Source organism: Halictus rubicundus, chromosome 8, assembly GCF_050948215.1.
Source record: "Halictus rubicundus isolate RS-2024b chromosome 8, iyHalRubi1_principal, whole genome shotgun sequence".
NCBI lineage: Eukaryota > Metazoa > Arthropoda > Insecta > Hymenoptera > Halictidae > Halictus > Halictus rubicundus.
In genome coordinates this window covers 13,301,329-13,329,156 of record NC_135156.1, presented here as the reverse complement: position 1 = coordinate 13,329,156, position 27,828 = coordinate 13,301,329, and the positions used below count along the sequence as shown (strand labels likewise).

The 27,828-nt window shown below is 42.4% G+C and overlaps 1 protein-coding gene across 2 annotated transcripts in view; it reads right to left on the bottom strand.

Annotated features, from left to right (window-relative positions):
* Positions 1-14,621: 14,621 nt before the first annotated feature.
* The window catches only part of Carpa (Carbonic anhydrase-related protein A), a 233,638-nt gene continuing 220,431 nt past the window's right edge, over positions 14,622-27,828 (bottom strand). Inside the window, exons 7-10 of one of the 2 annotated variants that reach the window (XM_076792854.1) lie at positions 20,167-20,321; positions 19,304-19,429; positions 17,714-17,762; positions 14,622-17,627 (exon numbers count right to left, since the gene is read on the bottom strand). In XM_076792854.1, coding sequence (XP_076648969.1) covers positions 17,566-17,627; positions 17,714-17,762; positions 19,304-19,429; positions 20,167-20,321 — 392 coding nt within the window. In that variant the 3' untranslated portion in view covers positions 14,622-17,565. The remainder of the gene's footprint in view (positions 17,628-17,713; positions 17,763-19,303; positions 19,430-20,166; positions 20,322-27,828) is intronic. The other variant, XM_076792855.1, reaches the window with a different exon arrangement.

The window sequence follows — 27,828 nt, the reverse complement described above, 5'->3', positions numbered from 1 at the left end:
GGATACCTTCGGGATCCTTCTCGGCATTTTTCCATCCGGCAGTGCGCTCCCTCGCGCGACGTCGACATGAACACGAACGCCTGTGAATATCCTACCAACGATCCGATAGAACGTTACGCGAACATGATTCTAGATCTAGGTGGATCGAAAAGAATTAAAGAATCCTTTTAAACGGGGACGAACGCTGCCGCGAACCGCGACCCTCCGCTTCCATTTTGTTTTCCGGCCCGCGTGTTCGCGTTCCTTTTATGTTGCCAAGTAAAGACGTTTTATTAGCAGCATTATTTATGCTTCATTCACTGCATCGGATAGAATATTTAGAGATGTTCAATCTAGCCATCGAATTATTTTGTTCGGTCTCAAGGAGGGAATTAAATGGAATGGAATTGAATGGAGTATACTTCTGACGAGTATACTCGTCATTAGACAAAAAGATGCCATTTTTTTAACACACGTATTCTGGACACGAACAGTTAACAGGTGAAACGTTGAAGTAAATTTAGCCAGACCAAAAATATAAATTTTCTTTCCCCTTCTGTGACATTTTTGGGGACGAAGACGATCATTGCAGCTTCGACACTAATTCACGGGACACGTCAAAATGACGGCTCTAAATTTATCAATTTACAATTATTGGGATTGTAACGATGTATCGGTAGGAAATTTATTCAATTTATTCAAATTTATTCCTTGGACTATATATTAAAAACCGCTGGAAGTCTGACTAAATGTGTTCTCGTCATTTTTATAAAATGGCCACTTTTAGCGCTCCGTGAGCGTGGCGTTAAAGAAAATGGCACGGTGAAGGGTTAATAAAGTAATAGCGGGCACGGGACGAATTTTTCGACTTTACAGCGAATTATACAGATAGATCGAGCGGAATCCACGAGCAGAAAAAACCTCGGGACGAGTTCGTTGTCACGCGAGCTATTCGGTGTTCGGCCCGCGTAAGGAATTCCAATCAGTTTTTATCGGTTCTGTTATTTTTGTTCCCGTTTTATCGCCCCCTCCCGCCAAATTGGACCTTCGTCCACCGCTTCTACGCGATCGGGGGGGAATTCCTTCGAGTGAAATATTTCGCATCGTAACGGCCGAACGATTTCAACGTTTAGCGAATTAATTATTGGAAGTGCACGGGCGCGTACCGCGGGCTGTCAGTCGTTACAAATTCACCGCGATTTGTTGGCTAAAAGCACTCGAGACGTCTGTATGAAAATAGCACGTCAACATTCATTTGTACACGCTAACGATCTGTAAATTCCGCGGAAATTAGTTGCACCACCCCTCCCGGCTCCACACCCCCCCCCCTTTACTCGCCGACGTTCTGTCGAATCCGTGAAATTGTTGATCGACGACTCGTTAAGGTATGCACCCCCCCCCGGGCCACCCCCTTCGCGGAGAGTTGCGAATATTCTGTAAATGTTATTCCACGCGTTCCCTTTGAACTGCATAAAATCGAACAGTGCATTTGATCGTCCGTTCACGGTGAATTTTATTTATCCTTTCTTTTCCGTCACACCGGTCGACCTCGCTGCGAAACCGAAATCGATGAAAGTCAAAACACGTCCCTCTCCCCCCGCGTTTTGACATGTTCCTGAATTATTCATGAATTAATTAAATATCTGGCCGGCGCCGATGAGTCGTGTAATGATCGGTGGAATTACGAGACATTGATCGTGCCGTACGATCGCGCGCTCGCGAGCTTATGCGTCACGGTTTCCAGGAATGATTTCTCTTCCCGCTGTTTCGCGTTCTCTGTTATTCTCCCCGAAAGCTGCGCGTTCGTAACTCACTCAAACCGTTCAATTGATCGTCGAAAATCGAAATAACCGGGGCCGTCCACGCGCGCGAAAAACAATTGCCGAAATAAAAATTTGGCCGAATCGCTCGCCGCCGCGCCGAAACAACATTTTACTCCTTACAATTCGATAGTGTTTCCTCGGTTTAGCCGGGACGTTCCGACGGATTCGCGGATTTGGCAAGCCGATTCGCTGATTTAGAAAAATAAAGCGTTAACCTTCTGTTTATCCATCCGCGCTCGCTGCGCACGCGGATTCGCGAAATCGCCGCTCCGAAGCGTTTTACAATATTTTCGCGCGAAGGAGCTGGATTTCGAGTTAATGCTGTTAGCACGATACATACACGGTGACGTCGCTTTTAGGTCTGTTTTGGTCGGCCATTTTTTCGGGAATATTTCCTCTGAAAAGAATTACGGATTATTCGAATATTTCAAACGTGTCCCTGTGTGCAGATAGAAATAGCAGTTCATCTCCGTAAAATATTATATTATTATTTATATTTATTATTTTAATATCATTAAAGCTTACAGTATTTTGAATGGCTTGAATTTTAGCTACAGTTGTTTGCATTACATCGGCACAAAAATAATGGTTTCAATTTAACTATATGAAGCATTGGTTAAAGTATTTTAACCCTTTGCACTCGAAGCTATTTTCATTCCAACACGAAACATTTCTTCCGACCTAGAATATTTCCCTTTTATATATTGTTTGTCATGTCATACATACGAAAATGGCACAATTTATTCGTACAATAATGAAATGTTTAGTAATTTGTTGAATACAAAACAAATTTAATAACGTAAAAAATATTTTGATATTGATACAGCAACTTTTAGTGGTGCCTTACAGTCACCATTCGAGTGCTAAGGGTTAAGACAGATCGATCGAGAAACGAATGAGCTTTACAACGACAGAAAGGACAATGGAAGAAGCATTATAAGTAAATGGATTTATTAGAAAAATTGTTTGTGAAACGGAATTATTTTTATACCAAGCTAGTACATCACGACGATATAAATGGTGTCCGGAACTAAAACGGCCTAGGGTAAAATGTCTAGGCCCACATGAAAAATTCGAATAACTCAAAAAATTAAAAAAGTCCAGTAAATAAAGTAAAATTAATTTAGTCCAGTGGTAGGGGTCTTTCCCTCTCCCTCTCTTTCTCTCTTTCAAAATGCTGGCACAAGAGTTTCGAGGATGTATGACGACGTACAGCAGGGAGGGATTAAACAGTAACAAGAGATCCTCGCGAAACGTCCTCGCGACGGCGGCTCCTTGAAAATACTTAAAACTTCCGCAAAACAGAACTTGCCCGAAAGAGATGTGTAAAATGCGGGACGGGGAAAAAAACCGGGGCGCTGAGGAGGAAGAAGAAGAAGAAGAAGATGAAGAAGCTTAGGAAGAAAGTTTTCAATTCACTTCGCCACTTGCGATCGACAAAGGGTGGTTCCCTCTTTGGTGCCCCTTCTTTTTCTTATCGCCGAAACTTTCGGAACTGCCGTGTTTCCGGCTGGCTTGCAGTTTCTTGAATATTTTCCTAAAAACGATTGCTGCGAACACGTGTCATATTTACCCCGATTAACCCCTCACCCCGACTAAATTCTTCTTCTTTGTCTACCTCTTTAAATTAATCTCTGAATGTTAGTATAATATTATTAAAAGTACGTCTCAGAAGACAACCGATTTTCTAAAAATTGGCACCAAGCGATTGATTGCCAAAAGACATTCCTACGATCATGTGAAAAAAAAGGATATTTTTCTCAACGCGTTTTTCAAATATGTTAGAAATTTAATTATCCAAAAATGATGTTTCAAAGAAATTGTACACGTTCCCAGTTAATGAAGAAAGATTAAGTGCTCCGCGTGGGGAAAACCGACGCCCACTCGAATCAGTGGTAAACCCGAAGTCCGCTGCACATTTTCGATTGCATCCAATTTTTCGTCGTCCCGTGTACGCTAGCGCTTTTTTTTTTTATTCTCATCCCATCGCACTCGCGAGAGCACTTTCTCGATCATTCCCGGGCGCTAATACATCGTATTACTCGGAATTGGCACGCGGCGTTTTTCCATTTCGTTACGGGGCCCCGTGCAATTTATTTAATTGGCTCGACGCCCGTCGAATATGGAGACAGATGGGTTAATTGATGTATGAATGAAAATGGATTAAAGATAGGTATATCGATGGCGCACCGTTAATGGTAATCGCTTAAACAATCGGTCCCGGCTCGTATAGGTCCGCCGATTGCCATTTTCCATCAATATCAGACCGCGCCTCGCGACAAAAAACCGATTTTTTTTTTCATCTGTCGAAATTGAAACCCTCGACAAATTCTATTTAGACACTATCTCTCGTTTAATTCGGACGCCGCCGTCGACGATGATGAAATGATCTATTCGCGAACATTCAGATGTAAATGAACGTGAATGCATTGACAAACAAACGATGTCCGATTTCATTGTTATTTTAAATGTGTCTCTATCTCTGTTTTTGTTCTGATTATTCTTTTTGCACAATAAATGATTTTCCGTGTACAGAAATATTGTTTGCGTCGCAACGAGTGTAAATACATTCGTCGAAGACAATAAACATCAGTTGTTATTTGCATAAATATTCCTACGAAAATTGAAGTATTTTAATTTATTGACGAACATAATTTCGTTTCGATTTTATTGAAAATTAAGTTTAGAGACATTTAAATAGTATTTGAATTTTAACTTTAATTTTAGGGAAATTTCTAGGTGAAGCGAAACAAATTTAACGCAATTTCCGAATTTTTTTCTGCGATCGAACGCGGGTTTGAAAAAGGTCGAATCGCCAGGAGGTTAAGTCGCAACGTAAAATATGTGACCACGTCGCGAAAGACTGCTGAGTCTCGACGGATTAAATCGATGGTTAATAAATATAAATTGTGCTGTAAAGGATCGACCGAACCGGTCGGTATATCGACGTGATTCGGGTCGAGGCTGTTATAAAAGTGACAGGAAAAGTTAACCATGGATAATGTCGCGTAAAATTCGCGGTCTACGTTAATGTGCTCGAGTACAGCCGAGTTTCCGTCGAACTGAATAGAAGTTTAACGGCGAACGATCGACAGGTCCGCCTCGGGCCGAACAGTTGTTCTCGTAATAAAAGTGTCGTAAACACACGGGAGCATAATGCTTTCTCATAAAGCATAATAAAGCGATGTACAGACCGCTGTAACAAACCAGACTTTAAATTTCCCCTCCGCGGCAGCACGTTTTCGCGATTCCCCGGTCGCGAAAAATATGGCTCGGTTTCGAACGGATTTTCCCCAAAACTCGTTTAATCGAAAAACTACTGCGCCGGTATTTTCGAAGAATTTTCATCGAGACCGTTCCACAACTTTTAACGAAGCGGCTCGTTGAAAGGGGCCGATTGTCAATTATTACGATCGATTGAATAAATTATTTTTCACCGGGTAATACAATCTATTCGTTCGTATCAAAAACCCATTAAAACTTTCTCGCACTCGCCTGATAGTCGAGCACGCATTTTCCTGGATTATTTTACCGGCACTAGGATAATCTCTTGCGGAAAGTACATCGAACTTCTCTTTAGCGCAACGAATTACAGATTAAAAGTTACACCTCGCCCCGTTTTCGGAGATACAGCACTTGTTTAATATTAATGGAAGTTTAATCGATTCTCATGGGACCGGTATGGTGTCTAATCAAGCCGTTTTAATGGTTTCCCGGTCTCGGTCCAGAGATCATTTGCATTTTTAACGCTTCCAGTTCGACCGAAAGAAGATCGTTTTCGGAATATGCTGCATTTTGAACATGTTATATTTTTACCCCTATAGTATTTTCAATGTTCCTCTCGGTTAACTGATACTCTCGTCTCAGGTGAATTTTTCTAATTCCCACTCTTGAAATCACCCCTAAAAATTATTTCAAGGATCCTCTCAGTTCGATACAATTCTTAATAATAAAATGAAGTGTCTTTCCCTTATTCCTACTCTTAAAACAACCCCTATTGTTCCACGGTTATATTCCCGTTCAATAAAACCCTCGAAGAAGAACAGTCAGGGCTGTGCCAGCGTGTCCCCAAAAACATAACCATAAAACTACATCGACCATATGAGCAAAGGGACAAAACGTAATTTCCTTTAAGCAACTTAAACAAAAATATTGAACAACAGCTGTCCAAGGGCCAGTTGACCAACAAACCTCAAATATTTAGCCATAAATATGCTATTTATACACTGGATAATTGCATCAACCTGCCTCTACCTCGAGTCGCAACGCTGCGAGACGTTCTGTCGCATGCTGTCCGTTTATTTGTTCGTATCATCGCGGCGTATCGACGCGGCGGTGATTTCAATCGACACGCGGCGGCGAAAGTGACAGGGCGAAATACAATTAAAACGGCGTTATCAATCGCGGGCCACGGTTTATCCGCGATGTTATATCTCGCGGCCGGGCCGCACTGTTTAATTCGCAGCCGCGCCGCGGCGGGCAACTCCTCCACGTCCGATACGCAAATTAAGCGTTATCAAACACTCGCTACAGCCTTTTTCCAGCGTTATCGCGGTGCCGCGCCGCGAAATTTAGTGGCCCGGCGAAGAATATATCGCAAACACGCCACTGCATGCCCGTGATATTTCAGTCGGCTCGCGTACACGTACCTTAGCGACCCGGCCGACGTATTTCCCGGCCTGGTCGAGTTTAACTTTCCTAAAAATTAGTGGGTTTCACGGCTGATCGTTGGAACAGTGACTGGAAAGTCCGAACGGCGCTGCTTAACCTCTGATTTACGATCGCGATGCTGATAAACCGCGACCGATGAATCAGATGTTTCCTACGAATACTTTCAACTACTTCGCGATTTATTCCGAGCCCGAGCAAAAATTATTCAACCCTTTCTGTGCCCTGTCTCGTAGAAATGAAAGGGTTTTTTCACTTTGTCGCCCGAATAATTGAGCAAGAACCTTGATTTAAAAATAAAATAAAATGCCCAAACGAAAACTTCTAAAATCGGACATTTCGTATGGAACAACCTGACCACCGCCCAGTATTTTGAAATTCAGCATCTCGGAGCAATGGGTGAAGAGTATCATCATTCTTCATCAAGCCCCCGTGTCAGTTAATAAGGTCGAATCCGCAGGCGTTAGAACCGTTGTCAGTGGATCCGGTCCGGCGTAGACCGATTTACGAATGGAACAATGGAACTTCCGAAATTCGTCGACCATAGGTAGCCGCCGATTTACAGATCATCCGCAGCGAACCGGAATCCGTCCCGGGTCGGGTGCTAATGAATTCGCCGTCGTTTTCTTCGGGTCCGGCGCGAGGACACGCGGGCGTATTAAACGAGGCCCCGCCAATGAAACGGTAGGGGAACAAAGCTTTTCAAGCCCCGTAGTCGAATTGTACGTACGTGGTAAGTCTGTTATGGGGGTTTCGTCCCTTTCAGCGCCGCTGGAAAATCGTTTTCCAGGCAGCTATTGTTGGCAGGTAAGCCGATTCCTCGTCGTTGAATGAAACCGATTTGGTATCCTGGGTGTACACGCCGGGGCTATTGCAGCCTCGTGCGGATCTCGAAGACTTAAACTACTTGTTGTACCATACCGCTGTATTGATACGTAAGACAAAAAAAAAGAATACCAGCCGCCATTGTGCTGCCGCGGACGCTTTGTCGATGGTATTGCGCGCGATTTGTGATCGATTCTCGACGATCTGTTCGCCTGGCACGCATCGCGAATCGGTAACGAGACGACGTCACATCGACGTATGTTGTTTTGATTTCTTCTGTCGTTCAAATTCTTATTTTTTGGTCATTTTTATTATTGGCTGCTCGGCGATTTTTATCTTTAGATCTATGGGAATTTATATCTGTAGCTCCTTGGGAATTTTTATCTATAGCTACTTGGGAATTTTTATCTCTAGCTGTATGGGAATTTTTATCTATAGCTCCTTGGAAAGTTTTATCTTTAGATCTATAAGAATTTTTATCTATAGCTCCTTGGAAAGTTTTATCTTTAGATCTATGGCAATTTTTATCTGTATCTCCTTGGCAATTTTTATCTTTTGCTCTATGGGAATTTTTATCTATAGGTTCTTGGCAGTTTTTATCTATAGCTCTATGGGAATTTTTGTTTTTAGCTCTGTGGGAATTTTTATCTATAGCTCCTTCGCAATTTTTCTCTTTAGCTCTTTGGGAATTTTGATTTATAGCTACTTGGCAATTTTTCTCTTTAGCTCTATGGGAATTTTGATCTATAGCTCCTCGGAAATTTTTATCTTTAACTCTATGGGAATTTTGGTCTATAGCTCCTTGGAAAGTTTTATCTTTAGATCTATAAGAATTTTTATCTATAGCTCCTTGGAAGTTTTATCTTTAGATCTATGGCAATTTTTATCTGTATCTCCTTGGCAATTTTTATCTTTTGCTCTATGGGAATTTTTATCTATAGGTTCTTGGCAGTTTTTATCTATAGCTCTATGGGAATTTTTGTTTTTAGCTCTGTGGGAATTTTTATCTATAGCTCCTTCGCAATTTTTCTCTTTAGCTCTTTGGGAATTTTGATTTATAGCTCCTTGGAAATTTTTATCTTTCACTCTATGGGAATTTTGATCTATAGCTCCTTGGCCATTTATATCTTTGGTTTCTTGTAAATTTAGAAGCTTCGTTTTAACAATGGAGGCTGCTGAATCCATAAGAAAAAAATACTCATTCCTATTGCACACTCTGCTATCAAAACTACCAACAAACAACCACTTTCGCGACGCGAGATCGCTAAAGGGACTTGGAAAAGCCTAATCCGGTATGATCAACGAGGCTGTTCAGTTAATCGGTTAATTCTAGCCGTTTCAACGAGGGAATTTTTGTCTGTTCCGGGCTCGTCCATGGGACTCGAACGTTTTCCTCTCGAAGCTAGGTGGTGCCGAGCCATCCGATACGATCTGCTCCGGCACAATTTGTGCCCGATCGGCTCCGTGTGCGGCCCCGTACGTGTGAAATGAGGTAATAAAAATATTACGAGAACCTCTAATCTTTCCCGTATAATGGTATCCATAATTCCTAGCCGCGTTGTGGAGTCATGATCGGCGAGCCCCTTCCGTTCAACCGGCGGCGATCCCCTGTTCCTCCATCGTTCTCACCCCCTTTAAACCCCCCGTCGAACCCCCTACGGCGCAGATCAAACCCCGTCTATCGGGTGTAAAAGACGAAGACGATAAGTTTAACCGCTGCTCCTACACCCCCGCACCGTCGGCCTACCCTCTTGTCGCAGACGTTTCATCGCCTGCTACCAACCACCGCGTTCCAACCCCCTCTGATATTTGACAAGAACTAAAATCGTGATTACATTAGAAGACGATCGAAGACGACGCGCGTCTACCCTCGTGTGCATCGTGTTTCACACACGATGTTTCTGCATTCTCAAACTCTTTAAACTCCGACCTATTTAACTGGTAATCTAGTTTCATTTCGTTTGATCATTATTCGCAATTTCTCTGGAACCATTTTTCCTGGCGAATCGACGTTTGAGTTTGCTTTAATGTTATCCATTATTCTGGTCATTTACCGTGTAGCGGGCATGCAGTTAAAAAACTTTTGAAAAAATCGCAATTGGTCGGAATTACAGAGAAAATACTAAAAGTTGTGTTTTACAACTTTTTTATCTGGGCCTGTATTGGAAACTTGAGAAATACATTTTGTAGATCTGCATCGATTATACACATTCTGAGCATTTTTTCAAGATCGATCAACGTTGCAACGAGCTCGAACGTTCAACACTTTGACTGCCAAACTAGAAACCTCAACAATTCCATGAAATCAAACTAAGTTATTCAATGAAATCAAAATTGAAAAAGATTAAGTGTATGATATTGAGTAGTCCTCCGACTTTCTTGAATTTTACAGATCCTAATCAAATTTCGTGCAATGAATACATTTACGTAAAAATTGCAGTCATGGCAGTCAACGTGTTAAAGATGGTGGAAATTACATTTTTTCACAATTGTCGGCCTAGAAGTGTACTAAATCTAAGGATTCTTAAAGCTTTCAGCTCTGCAAAGTGTGTATTTTCTAAATTTTTGATATAGATCCGCACGAAAAAGGTGTGAAATGTTTCCAATTTTTTCCACGTCATGTAGTCAACTAATTGTTCTAACTTCTCAAAAAAAAAAATTCCAAGTCGTTCCAATGTTAAAAAAAGTCATCGTCCTTTAAAAAGCGTCCGAACATTACAGTGGTTCGCCGTGATTGTTTAACGAAGCTGTTACGTTAAATGTTTTTCCTGCGAGTCGGCCACGAACTGCGGCAGTCATCAAACATTTCCGAATGCGCGGGTGGAATCTCTATAATAGAACAGTATAAGCGATGCACCTAACGTTGCCGGTGGCCTCGCCGCCGAGCGAGAATATCCCCGGGAGCGCAGCCGTGCATCGAATTTCCATCGGGCTCACCACGGGGCACAGAAATCAATTTACAATTTCATCGACGTGGCAAGTCAGTGGGTGAGAGTGCTCTATAAAAAATGGCCCGCCGCAAAGGCGGCAAGAGGCCTCAAAGGCACGGTCGAACGGCGTGAGCCGTTTCGCCAGCAGCTCGGATGGAACTTGTTCTCGCGGGAACCGAAATCACATCCTTAATTTCCATAAAGGAGTGCGAAGATCCTCTCGATCCCTACCGTCTCCCTCCCTGGATCCCTCGGTTCTTATCTCGCCTCTTCCCCCCCCCCCCCCCGCTCGCCCTATTCGATCCTTCACCTCGAACCGGGGTTTCTCTGTCTCGCAGCCGAACACTTTAAGCTTCGCAAGCATATCTCGTTCATCCTTTTACCTACCGCGAGACCTCGCCGCTCAGCACATCCTCGACCTCACACTCGCACCCTTCTTCCGCCTCGAAACTCTTTCTTCCGCCAGCTGAGATCGACGTAATTACCGACGCGAGATCCGAGGCTTACCACTTGTCGAGCAGCGACGTCGATGTTTCGCTAATGAGTGGACTCTGCGAATTTTTCTGCGAACTCCCTTCTCCAGAAACTGCTTCTCACATATAAGGAAAATGTTGTTCGCCGAGTATCTATTTTGTCTGGGAAAAGTGAAGGGAAGAAGTTCTTTGTTCTGTGATCCGTTTATTGATCAGACAATTTACACAAGTATGGTCTACAGTATTTATTAAGAAGACGGGATTCCTGGTGGTAAAAAGAGAGGGAAGAAGCGGTTCTATCGCTTCTTGTTGGTATAGGCATGTGGTTGTATTCATTCATACTATTTATTTATTAGTCAATATACAATCGTACTGTGATCTATTTATTAACGAGGCAAGATTTCCGGTGGTAAAAATGAAGGATAAAAGGGAAACATTTTGTTTAAATAAAAAATGCTTCCAGCATAAAAGTTCCCTGTCGGAGAACAGTAAATCTGTTATAGACTGCGGATTTTTATTCAAAATAAAGAACATTCATAAATTGAATGAGCGTGAACGTTCATTGTCACGCCGTTGATCCATAAAATTATTCTATACCAAGAGACAGTTAAATCGAGCTCGAGCAATCTGGACAGCACCAACAACGAAACGATTTTCCTTAAAAATCGGAACAACACCGATCCGTTAGCTCCGTCAAAAATTCAGCAACCCCCAGCAGCAACTTTCCGCTCCAGCTAGACGCAGCTTGATATTTCATTCAGGAGTCCAAAAAAGAAATTAGCAACACCGCCGCCTACGTCGTATATTTTCTCTTGAAGCAATGACGAGACTGGGCCACGTCAGTCTGTCGACTTTAAAAATAGGTTACAATAAATAAGCCATGTTCCCGATTGCATCTACGACAGTGTCAGTCGATTCTACTCTCCCGGGACAGCCGGTTTTCGCTGGCCAAATGGGGATTGTTCCGTTGAGGTCCCCGACGCGTCAAACTCTTAGTTATCAGCCCGACGAACGGATGCATAATACCGCGAATATTGTCATCGTCGTCGAAACAGCATTTCAATCGACATTACAGTGGTCGTATAAACGTCTCTGTGATTGACGTCAACTGTCTTGTTTAATTATTTTTTAACCCCCCTCGGGCCTCCTTTACCTCGAGACTCGATGTTTCAGCTTATTTTAATGATGCTCATTATTTGAACATATGTACATGCACCCTCGTTTACTTAAAATTTTTTAAATATTGTTTAAGCAAATACCTTTTTCTGAAATATTTTTATATGACTACATTTCTTGATCGAAAACATAAAAAAATATTGTCCTAGACTCTATAGTTTCCGAGATATCGGCAAAAGTAGGGTTTTCACCCCCTAGATATGGATCATTGCAGATAAAAAAAAAGAACGTATCAAATATTTTGACACTTGGATAATGTCGCTTGTCAGTTACTTGATTTAAAATTAATTAAAATTTCGTGTCAAAGATGTCACTAGTTTCGAGCGCCGAGCTCGATTATTTTTAACATTCCATTATAAATGTATCGACCGAACTAATTGACATAGATTTTAGAGCAATACATGATTTTGTACCTTTCGATCACACGAAATGTAAAAGCACGAGTTGACCTCAAAGCTAAAATTAAATTGCTGTGTTCGGAACGAGAAAACGATTACCAGAAGAAGTGCCGTAAAAAGTTTGTGAAATATAGTCGCGAACGGTGCTGAAGATTATCAACGATACACAGTTATAAAAATGGTCGACTGCCCGAGCCGTTAACAATTGTACGGTCATTGTCGCGTCGCGGACAGCCGGTCGTGCAGGTATTGTTTCGCAAAGGTCCCCGACGCGTCTTAATCAAATTCTTAGTTATCAGCCGCCGAGCGGATATATAATGGAATACTGTCATCGCCGCCGTGGAAACAGGAAGTCAATCGACATTACGGCGGCCGTATAAACGTCTCTGTCGCGGCGATAAATGGCCCTGGAAACGGCAGGAATGACGTCGGGCTGCCGTGTCGTCGTCGTCTGGTTCCGAACACGTTGCGCCCGAGTTTGCCCCGACAGTTGTGACAAACGAAACAGCCAAATATTCAATTTGCGCGCCGCACCGGGACGAATCCGGGGAGAATAGTTAACGTCAGACAGGCCCCGACAGACTTATCGGGACGTGGACAACGTCTGACGCAGGGTATTAACGGGCTCGGAAACCGTGGAAACGCTTCGAAACGTTTCCGCGATCGGATACCCGACGTTTTATCTCTCGCCTGTCAATTAGCCGCTTCCGGTTCCCGGCTAATTGTTCCACACCAGAAACGTATCGACCGGCCACCTTTTCGGAGCCGATCTCGTGCTACTCTATTAACGGACCCGCGACTCGTTGTTTTCCAACTGTCCGAAATTCGGCCACGCCATCTTTGTCATTCACCCCCAAAAACTTTAAACACCGAGGAGACTATCCGACGAAATTTCTAACATCTTTAAAATAATATTTTTTAACGTGAATTGTCTGGTAATTTGCTCAATTTAAACCTTTTCTTTTACGATCTTTATTCGTCGATATAAATTAAGTTAGGTTTAACGTACGTTATTTTTCTATTTATGTGTGACACAAATCTCCATTGCCTTCGCGGAAGTAACTGCTTGATTTAAATATTACAAAAATGTATTGTTTGAGAAGAAAACAATATTTAAAAAGTTTCACGATACTCCCCTCGCGAACCCTAGCGATCCCAGATAACAAAAGAAATAGAACACCACAGTTTTTCCACCGGAAGGAAACTGAGCACCGAGAAATCTGTTAGGAGGGGTTAACATTTTTTTTTTCAGAGGATATTCACAGAATGAAATTCACTTACCTTAATCCCGGAGGACCGTCATCGAAAGTTATCGCGAGAGCAGGTTAGACGGGAGGCGGGGAGGATAATTAATGAAGGATGAGACGCGGTCTCAGGACGAAGCTCGAACTTTAGGGTGGCGGCCCGACCCAATTTCGCTCGGACAATTTGTCAATGTACTCTGATTTTTCGATCACACTTGACCGATCTCTTGTCCCCACGGGCTTCGTCCTCGAGGTAGACGTGGTTCGGGGTCATCTGTTTCTTCGAATAATCATTTAAACGTCCCCTGAATCGTTTCTGAATTACCGTGGAAATGAGAACATTGCTACAATTTCCCTTGCAGATAAAGCTCACCTTGGAAACATGAAATTTATGAGACTGAAAAGGTACGTGTTCCATTTTGTTTTTACCTGTTGTGCTGTTTTAAAAGAGAGGCGGAAGAATGAAGCCTGCCAAGGTGTCATCATTAATTCATTATGAAAAGCCCGTGAAAATGAAAATGCTGCTAGAATTTTCCTGCAGATAAAACGCACCTTAGAAACATGGAATTTGCGAGACTGAAAAGGGCACGCATTTCATTCGGTTTTTATTTTTTTACCATTTCTAAACAGAGGCACGAGAGCGAAGACAAAATTATAATTGAATGAAAAGATTGTACATTTTCTTGAACTGTGCAGAATGTACTACTAGAAAGCATAATTATTCGAAGAAACATCTAGTTAGCTGAATCCTCCTGCACTGTTTACAGCAACTCATGATTTACTGTCTGTCCCAGAGCAAAGCGTAATCGCTCAACTTTAAACACGCATAACTTTTGAACCAGTGAATTGCTCGCCTTAAACTTTCGATTTTTGTCACTTTTTCGTTAAAACGTACAGAATTGTGTAGTAAAAAGTTAAAAATTTCTGGGTTCCCAAGGTGAAGTTAAGCGAAAAAATTGACCGAACTAAATCTTTGAGACATATAATTTTGAAAAGATGTGGAATCATCAATAACGTGTTAATAAATTATAAATTACTGAACCAGTGGAGGAGGGTCAGCTGTCTATTGAAAGGAATAAACACCGTCGTACAATATAACGTTGCGTTTATTATTATCGTTACTCATTAACCACAATTGTTAAACGTTCACTTTCGTATGATACAAGGTTAGTCTCTATACACACTCTGCTCGGGTTCTCCCTAGATGTACTCTTATAATCTGCTTACGCCTATTCGGTAGTAGTTCCTTTACGGTTCTGTAGTGTCTGTGTTTATATACAAAAGCGCTGGATTATTCGTCCATCGGCTAAGCTACAAACAACCCCAATATTCTGTTGCGATCGGTTGGTCTAGCACACACACGATTTTTCTTTGTTATACTATTCCGCGTCACCGACCCCTTTCAACCCCTAAAACACTCGGCTGTTTTTTTCTCCCCCTGATTGAATCGCTTCTCGTTCCGTCTGGGAATCTTTTCGTGGAATTCGATCGTCTCTCTCTTTTTTTTTTTCTATCCTGACCCTTGACGTTTCCTATTCTTCCGTTCTTTATTCTTTTTTCTTTCCCCTTTCTAATTACTCGCCTCGACGGGTCACCGTTCGTCGTGTATTCAGCGTTTTTCCTTTACGTATATTGGCTACAAAATAATTGACAAAAATCTGTCAAGTAATTCGACAATTTACCCCTCCCCTCGTTTCTGACGCCGTTGCTCTTCTTCGTCTTCTTCTTCTTCGTCTTCTTCTGGTGAACGCGGGGGCGGACTTTCTTTTTATCCATTCTGGAAGCGGAACGAGTATGATTTGACGCTGGCGAGGGCCACGTGATTTTTCTGTGCGATCTCGAAGACAGATTTTGCGACATCGTTTAGCAACGCGCATAACGAGAACGAGTCGCAGCGCGATTTCGATGAGTTTCGGCTTTATCGTGACAGTTTGTGCGATGCTGTGGCGTAGACGACAATGTTTTGCGTCTGCGATTCTGATTCTATAACGTTCTCGGAGGACATCTTTTTTTTTTTCTTTTACGTTAACATCAAGTAGCTCCCTTAGATCCTCAAAATAAAGCTATTCGAAGGGCGAAACACTTTCTCGCTCGAGTCCCTGGGACCTAGAGCTCTGCCTGTGTTTTCGTATTGTTACTGTTAAAAGTTGAATATTTTAGAAGTGGATATATTGACTGGCAGACACAGTTTTGTTTCGTTCAAATTCGTCAGTCTGTTCTCGGGTCGCCGATTTACACGGCGTGTATCTCGTATTTTTTTCTCTTTTTTCGGTTGTTTTTCGTAAAGTTACGTTATAGCTTACAACTTCCACGTGTCCTTCGCGCGTTAACTGCCACCCAGTTCAAGTACTCTGGTGAGATCGTGAATTTTTTTTTTTTTTTGGCAGAGGAAAAATCAACTCGTCGCTTCGCGTGCGATGTTCGTGCAAAATATCTCGAAATTTGGCGATTCAGTTCCCGGCGTTTGTCAGTCGCTGAGTGGTAGGCTTGTCTGGCAGCAGTTAACGGGTCACTGAAAACTCAATCACACTTACAGATAACTTACTTTATAATTCGGGCCTTTAATCACATTTAACCCTTTGCGTCTCTCCCATTAATGCAACGAGTGTCTCGATAAAATCGGGGCTCCTCTTAATTCGTTATCTTAATGCTTTAGAAGCAGAATTTGATCTGGCGTTACAAAGAGAAAAACATATTAAAAACCCGTTTGCGGTGTATAACGTCAAGGACGGGATGAAATCATTGAGAGAAGTCAAGTTTATGTCGATTGTAGACAAATGAGACACAACATAACGCTTGAATTCTTCTTACATAGTAAATATACTCTTTACATTTTCTTACATAGTCTTTAAGCAAAATAAAATTGTCCGCGTCAATTGCACGAACCAGAAATGAAATAAAAAATTGTCCGCATCGATTGCGTGAACCAGAAGTGAAATAAAAAAATGTTCTATACCAAGTGGACGAACCAGAAGTGAAACAAAAATGTTCTGCGTCGATCGCGTGAACCGAAAGTCAAATAAAAATGTCTGCGTTAATTGCACGAGCCAGAAGCAAATTAAAAATGTTCCGCATGAGTTGCACGAGCCGGAAACGCAACAGAAATGTTATACAGCAATTGCAACGAGCGAAATTTATTGGAACCCTTCGTGATTTCAAGGAATTAAAAATAATTGGTAATATAAAGCAATTTTTTAACAGGTCGAGGAAAGTTGGTAGCGTGCGAGAATTTCTGAATAAAATAATTCGCGGTAGTATTTTTTCGGGGAAAGTGTGTTGGATATTAATTCGTTTCGGGGATTATTGTCGGCGAAAGGGTTAAATATAAGATTGGCCGCATCGACGTTCAGAGACGTCCCGCGAAAATTGCATTGAACGGTACGTTTGCTCCAACTTCATCCACGGATCGCGGCAGAACCGTAAGAATGACGGGAACGATTTCCTAAATGCATTCCCGCGGCAAATACAAATTCCCGTCGCTGGGGAACACACTTATCATCCCGGTGACAATCGGTTGGTCCGGAGAAACGTTGTCGGAACCCGTGCCCCGCCAGCTCGTGAATCTTCCTCCGCCATATTCTGCCGCGTCGGATCAAACGTAAATCGGTCTCGAAACACGTCGAAGCCTCCGTCGATTCCTCTTCGATTTACAATTAATTCGCCGATCGTCCTCGACAACGTTCTCCGCATCTTCAATTCCCTCTTCCCGTTTTCTTACAACACGTTTCCGTCGAGCGATCGGAGCAAGGAGAAATCAGAGATGGCTGATCATATAGTTTAGTTTATGCAAAGCGGCTGCCATTGGACGAATCGAGTTCCCTGAACCGTGACCCCTCTCGTTTTCTTTTCTTTTTTTTTTTGTTTGCTTTTTTTCTTCTTTTTTTTTCTTTGTTTGCTTTTTCTGTTTCGAGCCTCCGTCGTTTTGTTTCTTTTCCTGTACGATTTCTCAGTTTCCGACTTTTGTCCCGTGGCAGACACGCACAACAATCGGCACCGTTCGTTTAGAAATAAAGAAACGCCTGCGAGCGTGGCCACGTGGTTGCCTCCGTTCAGACATTGTTGTGCGAGAGGCCATCGTCCTGCCACGTGTTGGCTGGAAAGAAAAAGTCATCTTTTCAAATTCTCATCGAGACGATCCCTTCGCGAGGTGGTAAGATGTTTGGGGGCTGATCAAGCCTGGATAATGTCCTGGGTTACCTCTATAATGCATGTCCTGCGCCATCGAGGGACACTTCGCGTGCTCCCGCTGTCAAAAACAAGAGAAAACCATTATTTTTCATTTGTCGGTTTTGCCCCGCGCTCGCTGATCAACTCTCCACAACCTTCAAGTAATGTTTCTACTCGTGTCCGAGCTCTAACGTGCCCTTAGGAATTTTTTCAAACTTTCAGAATGTAAACAATTTTTTTTTTTATTAAAGAAATAACGATTCCATACTTTGACGATTTGCTTTTGGTAATTTTGTAACACGGCGCCAATTGTCACGACGTTTTAGAACGTCTTGAATATATTTGACAGCCTTTGGAGAACATGAACAAATTTTTTTATTAAAGAAATAACGATTGCATCCCCCCACTTTGACGATTTGCTTTTGGAAATTTTTAAAGGTAGCCAATTGTCACGTCGATTTAGTGCGTCTTGAATATATTTGGCAGCCTTTGGGGAACATAAACAAATATTTTTGTGAAGAAAATAATAGTTTCATTGCATCACATTGGCGCGATTTTGCTTTCGGAAATTGTTTAAAGCGTGAATATTTTTGCGAAACGCGCAGTCGAGACTGGCTCCAGTTCCTGCGGTTACCGTTAATTTCACAGTTGTTCGCAGTCCACCCTTATATTTTCTGTTTGTTCATGAATCTGCAGGAAAAAAGCTTCGCGTAACCGACCCTATGCACGCCGAGTCACGCAACTGCAACGAATACTTCGCACGGCTGAAGGTAGAGGGAAAAGTTGAACGGTGCAACAAAGTTTATCATCCGGCGATCTCGCTTTGTCGCAGATGCACCGATGCACGCGCGACGCAGCGCACAATTCCACCTTCCGCTTAAAGGGGGGATCATGCAGGTTACTTTTTTCTTTCAAGATAATCGACTTTCCTGAAAATTCCACGGGACTTCAAAGAAGGTATTCTAATTCTCTAGAGCGAAAACGTTTTCTGAAAGCGGAGCACTTCCGAAAGTAGCTGCGGCACTCAACTTTTCCCTTCGTTATTCCAAAATGTGTCCAGTGATAACTAATCATTTATTTACGAATGAAAAGTATGTAGAGAGTTGATCTTGAATAGTCAGCGAACTATTACGTCTTTTCTTTTAAGAATGCAGAAAGCGTGCCATTAATTTGCCATAAATACATCTCTTCCGAAATCCTGCCACGTTCAAAATGCATTTGTTATCGTTCAAAATAACTTTGACTAAATTAACAAATTATGTTAAATAATGCGATGTTTTATTTCTTTTCCTTACTTTATTTTTTTTTTAATTTCAGACCAGTAGAACTAATCGTATCAGCCAATAACGCACTTTTTTATATGCCCCTCTTCAAGAAACTATAACTCCTATGATGTTGAGTATTTAGACTTCAAAAAATTGTGTAGTATAGTCCATATAACAGAAGATACGTAGGCAACAGTTCAATGCAGAATAGCCGTCTGATTTCGTTAGAAAAATTTGCAAAATGACGTCAAGACCAGAAAATCTTAATTCGAGGCGCTAAAATTTGTGGGCGTATTTGTGGCACAAAAGATTGGCACTCCAAGCGAACGGAGGGGATAATAGAGGAGCAATTCACCTTGCGGAAATCGATGTTCGTCCGTACAGTCCTGTAATGAAGTTCCTGCAGCGGCCTCGAATTGTTTCCCAAGGGTGCCTTCGGAGCGTCCACCGGACCTTGCATTAGTTTCCTTAGTAAGTAAAGCTAGAAATGGGATTAGGATTACGTTGTAACGATCCCGTTCCCTCGTTCAATATTTAACCATAAAGTAGAGCTCGTTAAGTAATGGCGAACGGGTAAACACAAAAATCGCCCGGCAACTAATTGGATTCCCGAATAATATACTTAACCCCTTGCGGTCCGAATTTTTCTCCAATTTTCTTCCCAAAAACTTCCTATCGTTCCAAGTGTCTCATTTCAAGCGATGCTGATTTGAAACGCAATTTAAATGCCTGTATATTTGTGAGTACAAGACAATGCATATTGTACAATACAATACACATTTGAACTGTTTACTTAGAAATGTAGGTCATTCGACATAGGAGGGCAAAGGGTCAAGCCATCAACTGTTTAATTAAATTTTGTGTTGACAAACAGCAAAATTTCGACTCTCTCGAATAACTACAAAGTGGTTCATATTATCAGCATAAAACCAATACAAAATTCATATTTGCTATTAAATTTATGAGACTTCACTTACACAAAAGGAAAGGTTATTAATTAATGAAACCAAAACCCTTTTAACCTCCCCAGATCCTAAAATCCTAATGAGTTTACGTCAAGCAGAGATTAATTTTAACTCGAAGAAGCGGTGGCAGTCAACGTGCTCGATTTTGCTTGATTCTGCGCAGTCGATGACACGAGCAAGGAATCCAACGAATTGTTAAACTGCGTGAGAGAGCAACAAATTGTCCAGATGTTTAACAGAGATTGCTACTCACCTCTCGCGGGGTAATGTAGATGGGTTTGTTGAGGATCAACCATATTACCGTTTCGAAACAGCCAGGATGAGTAGTGCTACCTTCATAGGTCATATAGCCGTCCGTGTCTGGTAGAAGACTCTTCAGGGATAGCTCTCTGAGGGTCACTTTGTTATCTGCGCAGATAAAACAATTTTTCTTCGTCAGAACGATTCTCAACGTTACCGCAACCCAAGTTCCCAAAATATTTTTGTTTAATATTCACAGTAAATATTACCAGCAGCATGTCTATTATTAAATTAACCTTACACTTTGTTGTATATACATCAATATATTATATAATAAACGGTACCTTCGATCACATCGAATCATATTGAATTCGAATGACAAAAGCTGAAAGAACTGTGAAGAATTAACGTGTACTATTTATTTCTGTAGTTTTATATCGTGACGTTGACCAGTTTGGCTTCTGATACACCAGTCGAGGAAACAATTGCAGAAAATCGCGGAGAAACTCGTCGGCGCGTCGTTTGTCGAATTGTAATATAAGTCGAAACGGGACCGAAAGGGGAAGACGTATCATCCGGACTTGGTGGCTTATTTGCATGTTAAACGATGAAAATCCACCGTATCCCCCTTATTCCGCTCGCGGAACGTTGCGTTGCATATTCAGCGACGTTATTCCGAACGCGACAAAATTACTCGATATTCCGGGATACTCTCTGAACTCGGAGTCGCGAAACAGGCAGCTTGGAAAAAGCGGGGATGGGCAGCCGGCTCGGCGAGAAAGGAAATCGGGGGTGAAAGCCGGTGACGTGGCTCTGATTGGATCTGTATAACTACAACGTAACACGCACGCTGCGAACTTCAGACATTCCGTTATATTTATCCGAAATCTGGTTTTACCCGTTGTGCTCGCGACACTCGGTCGCCGTCCACCGCTGTGCTCGGAAATTTCTGAGCCGGTGGAATTAATTATTTTAACTGTAATTTGTCGGACACGAATCGCTTGGAAAGGCTACTTTGGCTAAATCTATTCTCGGTAACGTGATCGTATTATTTCGTCTGGCATTATTCTGCGAAAGAAGCTTCCAGCCTGTTAATAGGCTACCGGTAGACAGTGTTTTAAGAAGGTAATAACTAGACTATCGATTTCATGCACGGTAAAAATCGACAGCGGTAAAGAGATTAGAAGAATTTAATAGTGTCGTCGACTTATTAAAGTGACTCAAGGAAAAAATCAATTTCTATTTGGTTCCAGCAATAAAAATGTTTTCCATCGATTATGAGAAACAGGAGATGAATAAAAGGTAATCTTAATAATTTTGATGCATCGAGAACAACACACCAATATTGTTAGATTGCCCTAATCTTTTAGTTTGATTTATCACTCTGTTAATTTCTTCATAAATGCATTAAAATCCGCAGTCTAGCAATAATATACATACGTACAGAATCGTTCAGTATCGTTGTATAGGATAAACGCGTGTTCATTGAATTTGAAGTCGGCGCGCAGTATCGCGGCAATAATACACATCTGGTAGCCTGTTCCGGTAGTTGTTGTTCCTCCTCCCGAACCTGTTAAGTCGACGGAATAAATACAGTTTCTGTTTACAGCCACTTCGACAAGCGGCATCAATTTGTTATTGGCACGGGTGACACGGTCGACTGAGATTTATATTCCAACGTAACCCCGTGGAATTATGGCCTTATGCGCGCCGTTTCCTTCCATGCACGCGTTACGTATGAAAGACACAAATCATCCATAGATGTGTGGCAGTTATGAACGACATGCATCGGACGGGGACGGGGTAGATCCCGGCGTGCAACGCGGGGAACGCGTATTCCCAAGAGCACTTGAAAAGAGTGCCTCCTACGCCACAATATTCCAGACGAGCTCATGATTCCTAACGTTACGCGGCCGTAATTTACCGCGGCGAGGTGTGAAACGAGCCTCGGAACGCTCCGGCCGAGACTTTCTGATCGTTTCGCGTGCCCGTCGCGTCGGACACCGGTGACCGGCGCGCGGGAATCTCGCACAAGACCTCGTTGATTCCTTGGAATCTCCCAGCGCTGCTGCTAACTGATACCCGTTTCACGAGTTGTTTGAGTTTAGACCGCATTCCGCGTCTAACTGTTTTAGCACCACGTCTACCGGAAACGGCAGACAGAATTATTTGTCCAGATTTGTAATTGAGCTGTCGTCGCGTTAATTGCTCTGCGACTTTTCCCTTAAGGGATTCTTCCGGGTTTCGAGGAAGTTTTTCCACGAATTATCAAGAATTTCTTCGGAAAGAACTATCGAACCTTCTGCGTTGGGATTTTGCACGCGTATGCACTGACATCTGAAACAGACGCGTGATTTTTTTCAAGTAAAGATAATCAGAATTACTCGAGTTACATGTTTTTTGTGTGTTTTGGAAAATACGGGTCGACGGTTGTCACGATTCCGGTCTTCCTACTGAACGAAAACAATTAGAAATGTTGGTGATTTATTACATTTTTATTTTGAATAAAATAATGCATGCTTTGGTATCTGCAGGAAGTAGAATTGGCTAGTCGTGACCAGACGCGTCCGACCATTCCTATCTAATAGCAGGATTTTCTCGATAACGAAGCTTTGGATAACAAATGTTATAACAAATTTTCTTCGTATTTTTTTACGTAGAATCACAACCTGCCGGCTGTACTACGGAACAGAATTTTATTCCATTTTAACACTAGGTTTACGGGACCCGTCAAAATGACGGGTTCTAATATTTTTAATTTACGATCATTGAGATTATGAAGATGCGTCTACGTGGAATTATTCAACACATTTATTCCTTTAGGTACATATTATTTAAAAAATGGCTACAATCTTGTACAGAAGCATTCTTCTTATTTTTACAAAGTAATGTAAAATACTCACTTTTAGTGCTCCGTAAACGTAGTGTTAAAGGAGGCTTCAGCTGTTGAATGGGAATCGTCCGACGCGTCTGACCATGGTGAACCGATTCTACTTGAATGGCAGGACACGCGCGGTCGTCGAATTTTCAAAACTTTCTCGAAACGAGACAGGCCCGTATAAATCACGCATTAGCGATGGTATTGAGACAGCTATGAGCAGGCGAAGGTTGCTCGGGCCGCGATGCTCGCCGTCATTAATCGAGGCTTAATAAAAATCATGCTCGGATCCGAGTGTGTCGGGGCCCGCGAAAAGCTTCTTTGCCAGCGAGTGGGTGTATCCGTGGCGACGTCGCGTCGCGACGCGAGCCCGGCTATTTCTCGTATCGAGTCCGTGACATTAAGGAGAAGCGAGAGCGTGCCGGCAAATGGTGGGCTGACACAGGGGATAAATGTGCCGTCCCTCAGCCGCGCCGGCTTGTTCTCGTCTTCCGAGCATTTTTAGGACGGCATTCGGGCCACTTAGAGGGCAGAAAGTAGGGAGAGCCGTCAACCTTTTATCCACCGAGTCCTCCGACCCTTCAGCCGCCCCTTCGCCAGATGCTCCTCTTCCCTCTTACTCCACTTTTCTCTTTTCTCGAGACGCCGAGACGCGACCAACTCGCACGCGACACCCCCCCCCCCCTTACGGGCGCGTCCTCCTTTATTTTTATTTATCGCCTGTCTCGATTCTCCCCGACCATTCCCGACCACCCACGAACCGTTGTACAACGTGCCGGAATCCCTCGAAGCTGCGCAAAATTCATATCTTCGTTAACGAGTATCGAGACGTTATTCGTTACCTGAGCGCAGATCTCATGCATTTATAACAAATATTAGTCAATCAAGGGCAAAGCAACGAAGCCGGATTATTTTCCACTGGTTGAAATTATTCAGAAAAAATCTAAACGCCTATGCAGCTCTTTTGTAATTGACGCAGACAATTTTTATTTTGCGTAAAGTAAGAACCAGCACATTGCTCCTTCTCGAAACGGGAAACAGCATGTTTCGATTTTGGGACATGCGAAAAGTGGCATGTTTCATTCATGGTGACGAAGAATAGCTTATGCAGCGAGGAGGGGTAGCGAATTGATGAATTTTTAATGCTCCTCTGAATTTTATTGAACTTTTCCTACTGAATATCCTAGAGTAAAATGATACTTGACTCATTTTTGCTTCGCACATTAAATCATTTACATCGTCGTACATACACATATACACAAGAAATTCATGTCACTACAAAAATAGACAGAAACGATTCAGATTAGATCAGGTCCCCAAAAATTGCAAAATTCGCCATCCAAACAGGCCGTTTTACGCAATAACGGATTCTCCCCGAAGAATGTCGTTGGGATATTCCGGTGGTGGAATTTAGGCGCTTTACGTCCCCAATACTTTCGCCGCTGCGTTCTCATCAGGTTCGAGTCGCCGGTCCCTTCTCCTCGACAAACATTCTCGAAGCCCCCGTCTCTCGAGGTACGGAAGCTCGAGAAGCGAGCGGAGGCGGCGTCATATTTTATTTGTATTGATAGCTGCTGCCGAGTTTCCATCAGATGCCGTGAACAACAGGAAGAAAGGACACTGTATGGACAGAAGAGAAAGCGGAAGAGGAGGGTCGGAACTCGGGCCAGGAGATGACAAATAATAATAAAGAGGTGTCGGGGATGGAAAAGCATCCAGCTTCCCTGGAATCGGGAAGGATAGCGGCAAAGAAGGGTCCTCTCTCGTGATTAATGAAATGTATTAACCGCTGCACGGAGAAAGCGGAACGGTCCCGGGAAAATGTATAGAAACGAAGCGAAACGTTCGTTTCGTTGGAACAGGTATACCTGCATACAGCGGCTCCAAAATCTGGAGAATCAACATCCATAGACTTCGACAATAATTTTGATCTGCGAAGATTTTAATTGCTGCTCGGAATGATAAAATGAATTCGTAGTTCTTCGATTCATTGAACGAAAAGTTACATTAAAAACGCAGAAATACACTAGAAATGAATATTGTTAAACATTCTTATTCCCCCGTTTAATAACTCCGTCCAATTACTTTTTCCTCGAGTTGTTTATTTTCGCCAGTCTTTTCATCGTCTCCTTCTTCTTCTCCTTCTTCTTCTTTTTCTTCTCTGCTTTTTCTGTCTCTTCAACGCGACTGCAGTCGATAGAAATATTTTCCATGGCTCTCACAGTCCGGGGATGAGAATTTATCATTGTGCCAGACGAACCGTGTCGACCGGAAACGATTCTCTCCTCGATATTTCATTCACGACGCCCGCGGGGCACCGCGAGATGAATTAAACGCACGAAATTATTTTTCATGTAATTCTCACGTGTTAGAACGTTACTTTATTCAACGTTCGCTCCTTCACTTCTCACCTCTCGACCCCCCCCCCCATTTCTTGTTCGTCGAGGAGGAACTTCAAACTTTCCAACAATCAGATTTGGCCTACGGCCTGACGAGCAAGTTTTTCGAGCGAAAGTTCCGACAGAGCCTCGCCTCGTTGAGGAAACACCGTAGAATGGCAAACTTCATCGAACAATGTTTTATTTTGTTTGGAATACTATTGTTGAATGTATGATCTGTGAACGGCGATACCGAGACCGGGCGATTGTTCGATTTCGACGGAAACTGTTAACACGTCTGCTCGAAATTTACGTTGCCCCGCTATTTCTGCTCAAGTTATGCCGGTAACGTTGACAAAAAAATTACTCATCTTCGAGAAATGTCCACAGTGAATCAAATGGAAAAAGTTGTTGCAAAGATTAAATCTCTCTGGTCAGAGGAGGTCAGTCTAATTTTAACCAACGTCTAGGTTGCGTCACCATGTATCTCATTGTTTATCATGGTATCAGTTGATTACGAGTGGGATCGTCAGAAATGGAGGAAAATGTATTTTTCCTTACAATAATTTTAGAAATAATTTTTAATATCTTTACAGTTTCATTCTTTTAATTACTTTAAGAAATTTTAATTATCTGTACTGTCTCTCGAATTTTTAAGAAAATGTTTTACGAAGTCAAACATCAGCTACAAGAGTGAGCAAATTAACCGGAAAAATCCGTTGCAGTCAAAACCGATTTCTTAATCGATATCTGATTTTCTAATTCGATTTAGTCGAATGTTCGGTCAGTCAGAAAGGATTAAAAATTCATCCGGTTAATATTGAACCGGACGTTTCACGATATTGAAACCAAGAACCGCACGAAATCTCGAGGATCATCGATGCGTATTAAATATTAATCCGACGAGGAACGCGATGTAAGTAGATATAGCTGTTCCCTTATCTATTATCAGATTGACTCGTGACTATCACCGATATTTCCGGTTTGTGTCGAGGGTTCTTCGTTGAAGACACATGTCTGTGTGTGTGTGTGTCTGTGTATGTGTACACGTATGTGTACGTGTATGCGGCTGTTTGCGTGGAAGTCGAGCGCCATCCGGAACAACGCGAAGGGCTCTTAGGAAAATTGACCGACCCTAATGGTCCGGGCACACACCTAGGATAATGATGATGACAGCGGCGATAATCGCAATATATGAACGTCACCGACGTACGCTACATCCTCTCTCCTACGTCAAGCCGAACTTCGCGCCCGGTTTTACGAACTACAAGGGCCAAGTGCGAACGAATCTTCTGAAATAACTCTCCGTGACTCCCGCCATTTCCTATTTACGCGTCGGACGCTGTAAAATGGCGACGCGCTTATTCGTCAAAATTTAAAAATTCATTCCTCTATCGCAGATCGAGCGACCTGAATTTTTCTGAGATCTTTGGTACGGAAAGAGGCTAAAATTTCTGATTTTTACGAACATTGTTGGATTGGAAAATTTTGAAATTGTCCTTCCTGCCTTCGTTCGAGAGGTTTGTTTTTCTGAGATCTTTGGGATAGGAGGCGGCTGAAGAAATAATTGGGGTACTGACTTTAATCTTGTGGGGTTTTATAAAACGTCAAGATTGATTATTTCAATCCATCGCGCGTGTCTGTTCACCTAATGTTTTTAATAATGTCACGTTACAAGCTCATCGTTAAAATTCTTTTAGCACGCTATCGACATTAATGAAACAACTATGTAACAATGCATTACGGCGTCATGTAAGTACGTAACTTGAAAAAATTATGATTACTTCTGAATTATACGTTTCGCTTTCAAAAATCCACGAGAAAAATTGCCAGGTAACTTCTTCAAACTATACAAATTATTTCGAGTGGTCTTTCAATTAATTATTTTTTAGGAAGCACGTATTTAACTTTAATCTTTTAAGTCTTATAGCACAGTTCGATCGGAAAGAATTGAAACTCGAGAGGGTTGAATTTTCATTAGGGACACATTTTTGAAACACCCGGCATTCGCGATAAAGGGGAGCGTTTAATGTTTGCAGCAGAGAAATGTTTCAATGACTTTCCCGTGTCCCGACCGGGCCAGGAATTTTCGAAATTCCTGTGCCATTCGCGTCACGAATTTCAAGAATTTTTCTGTGTCGCGATCCACGCGGAGGAGCAGGACTCTTGGTGGATCCAGCCGGAAGCACGGAGCGTTAAATAATATCGCAACTGGAAAGGAGCCCGGTTGAAAATTGCGAGGAAAGACAATTTCGAGGACCTCCTTCGACTATGAAGAAGCGAGGGAATGCGTGTTCTAAATTAGCGCCGTGGGACCCCGTGAAACGGATTTATAACTATGTAACGCCGGGCAGAGGCGTCATGCTGAATACTAATAACGCGGGGCGAGCTTTGAAGATAAAGTCAACATTGTTTGAAA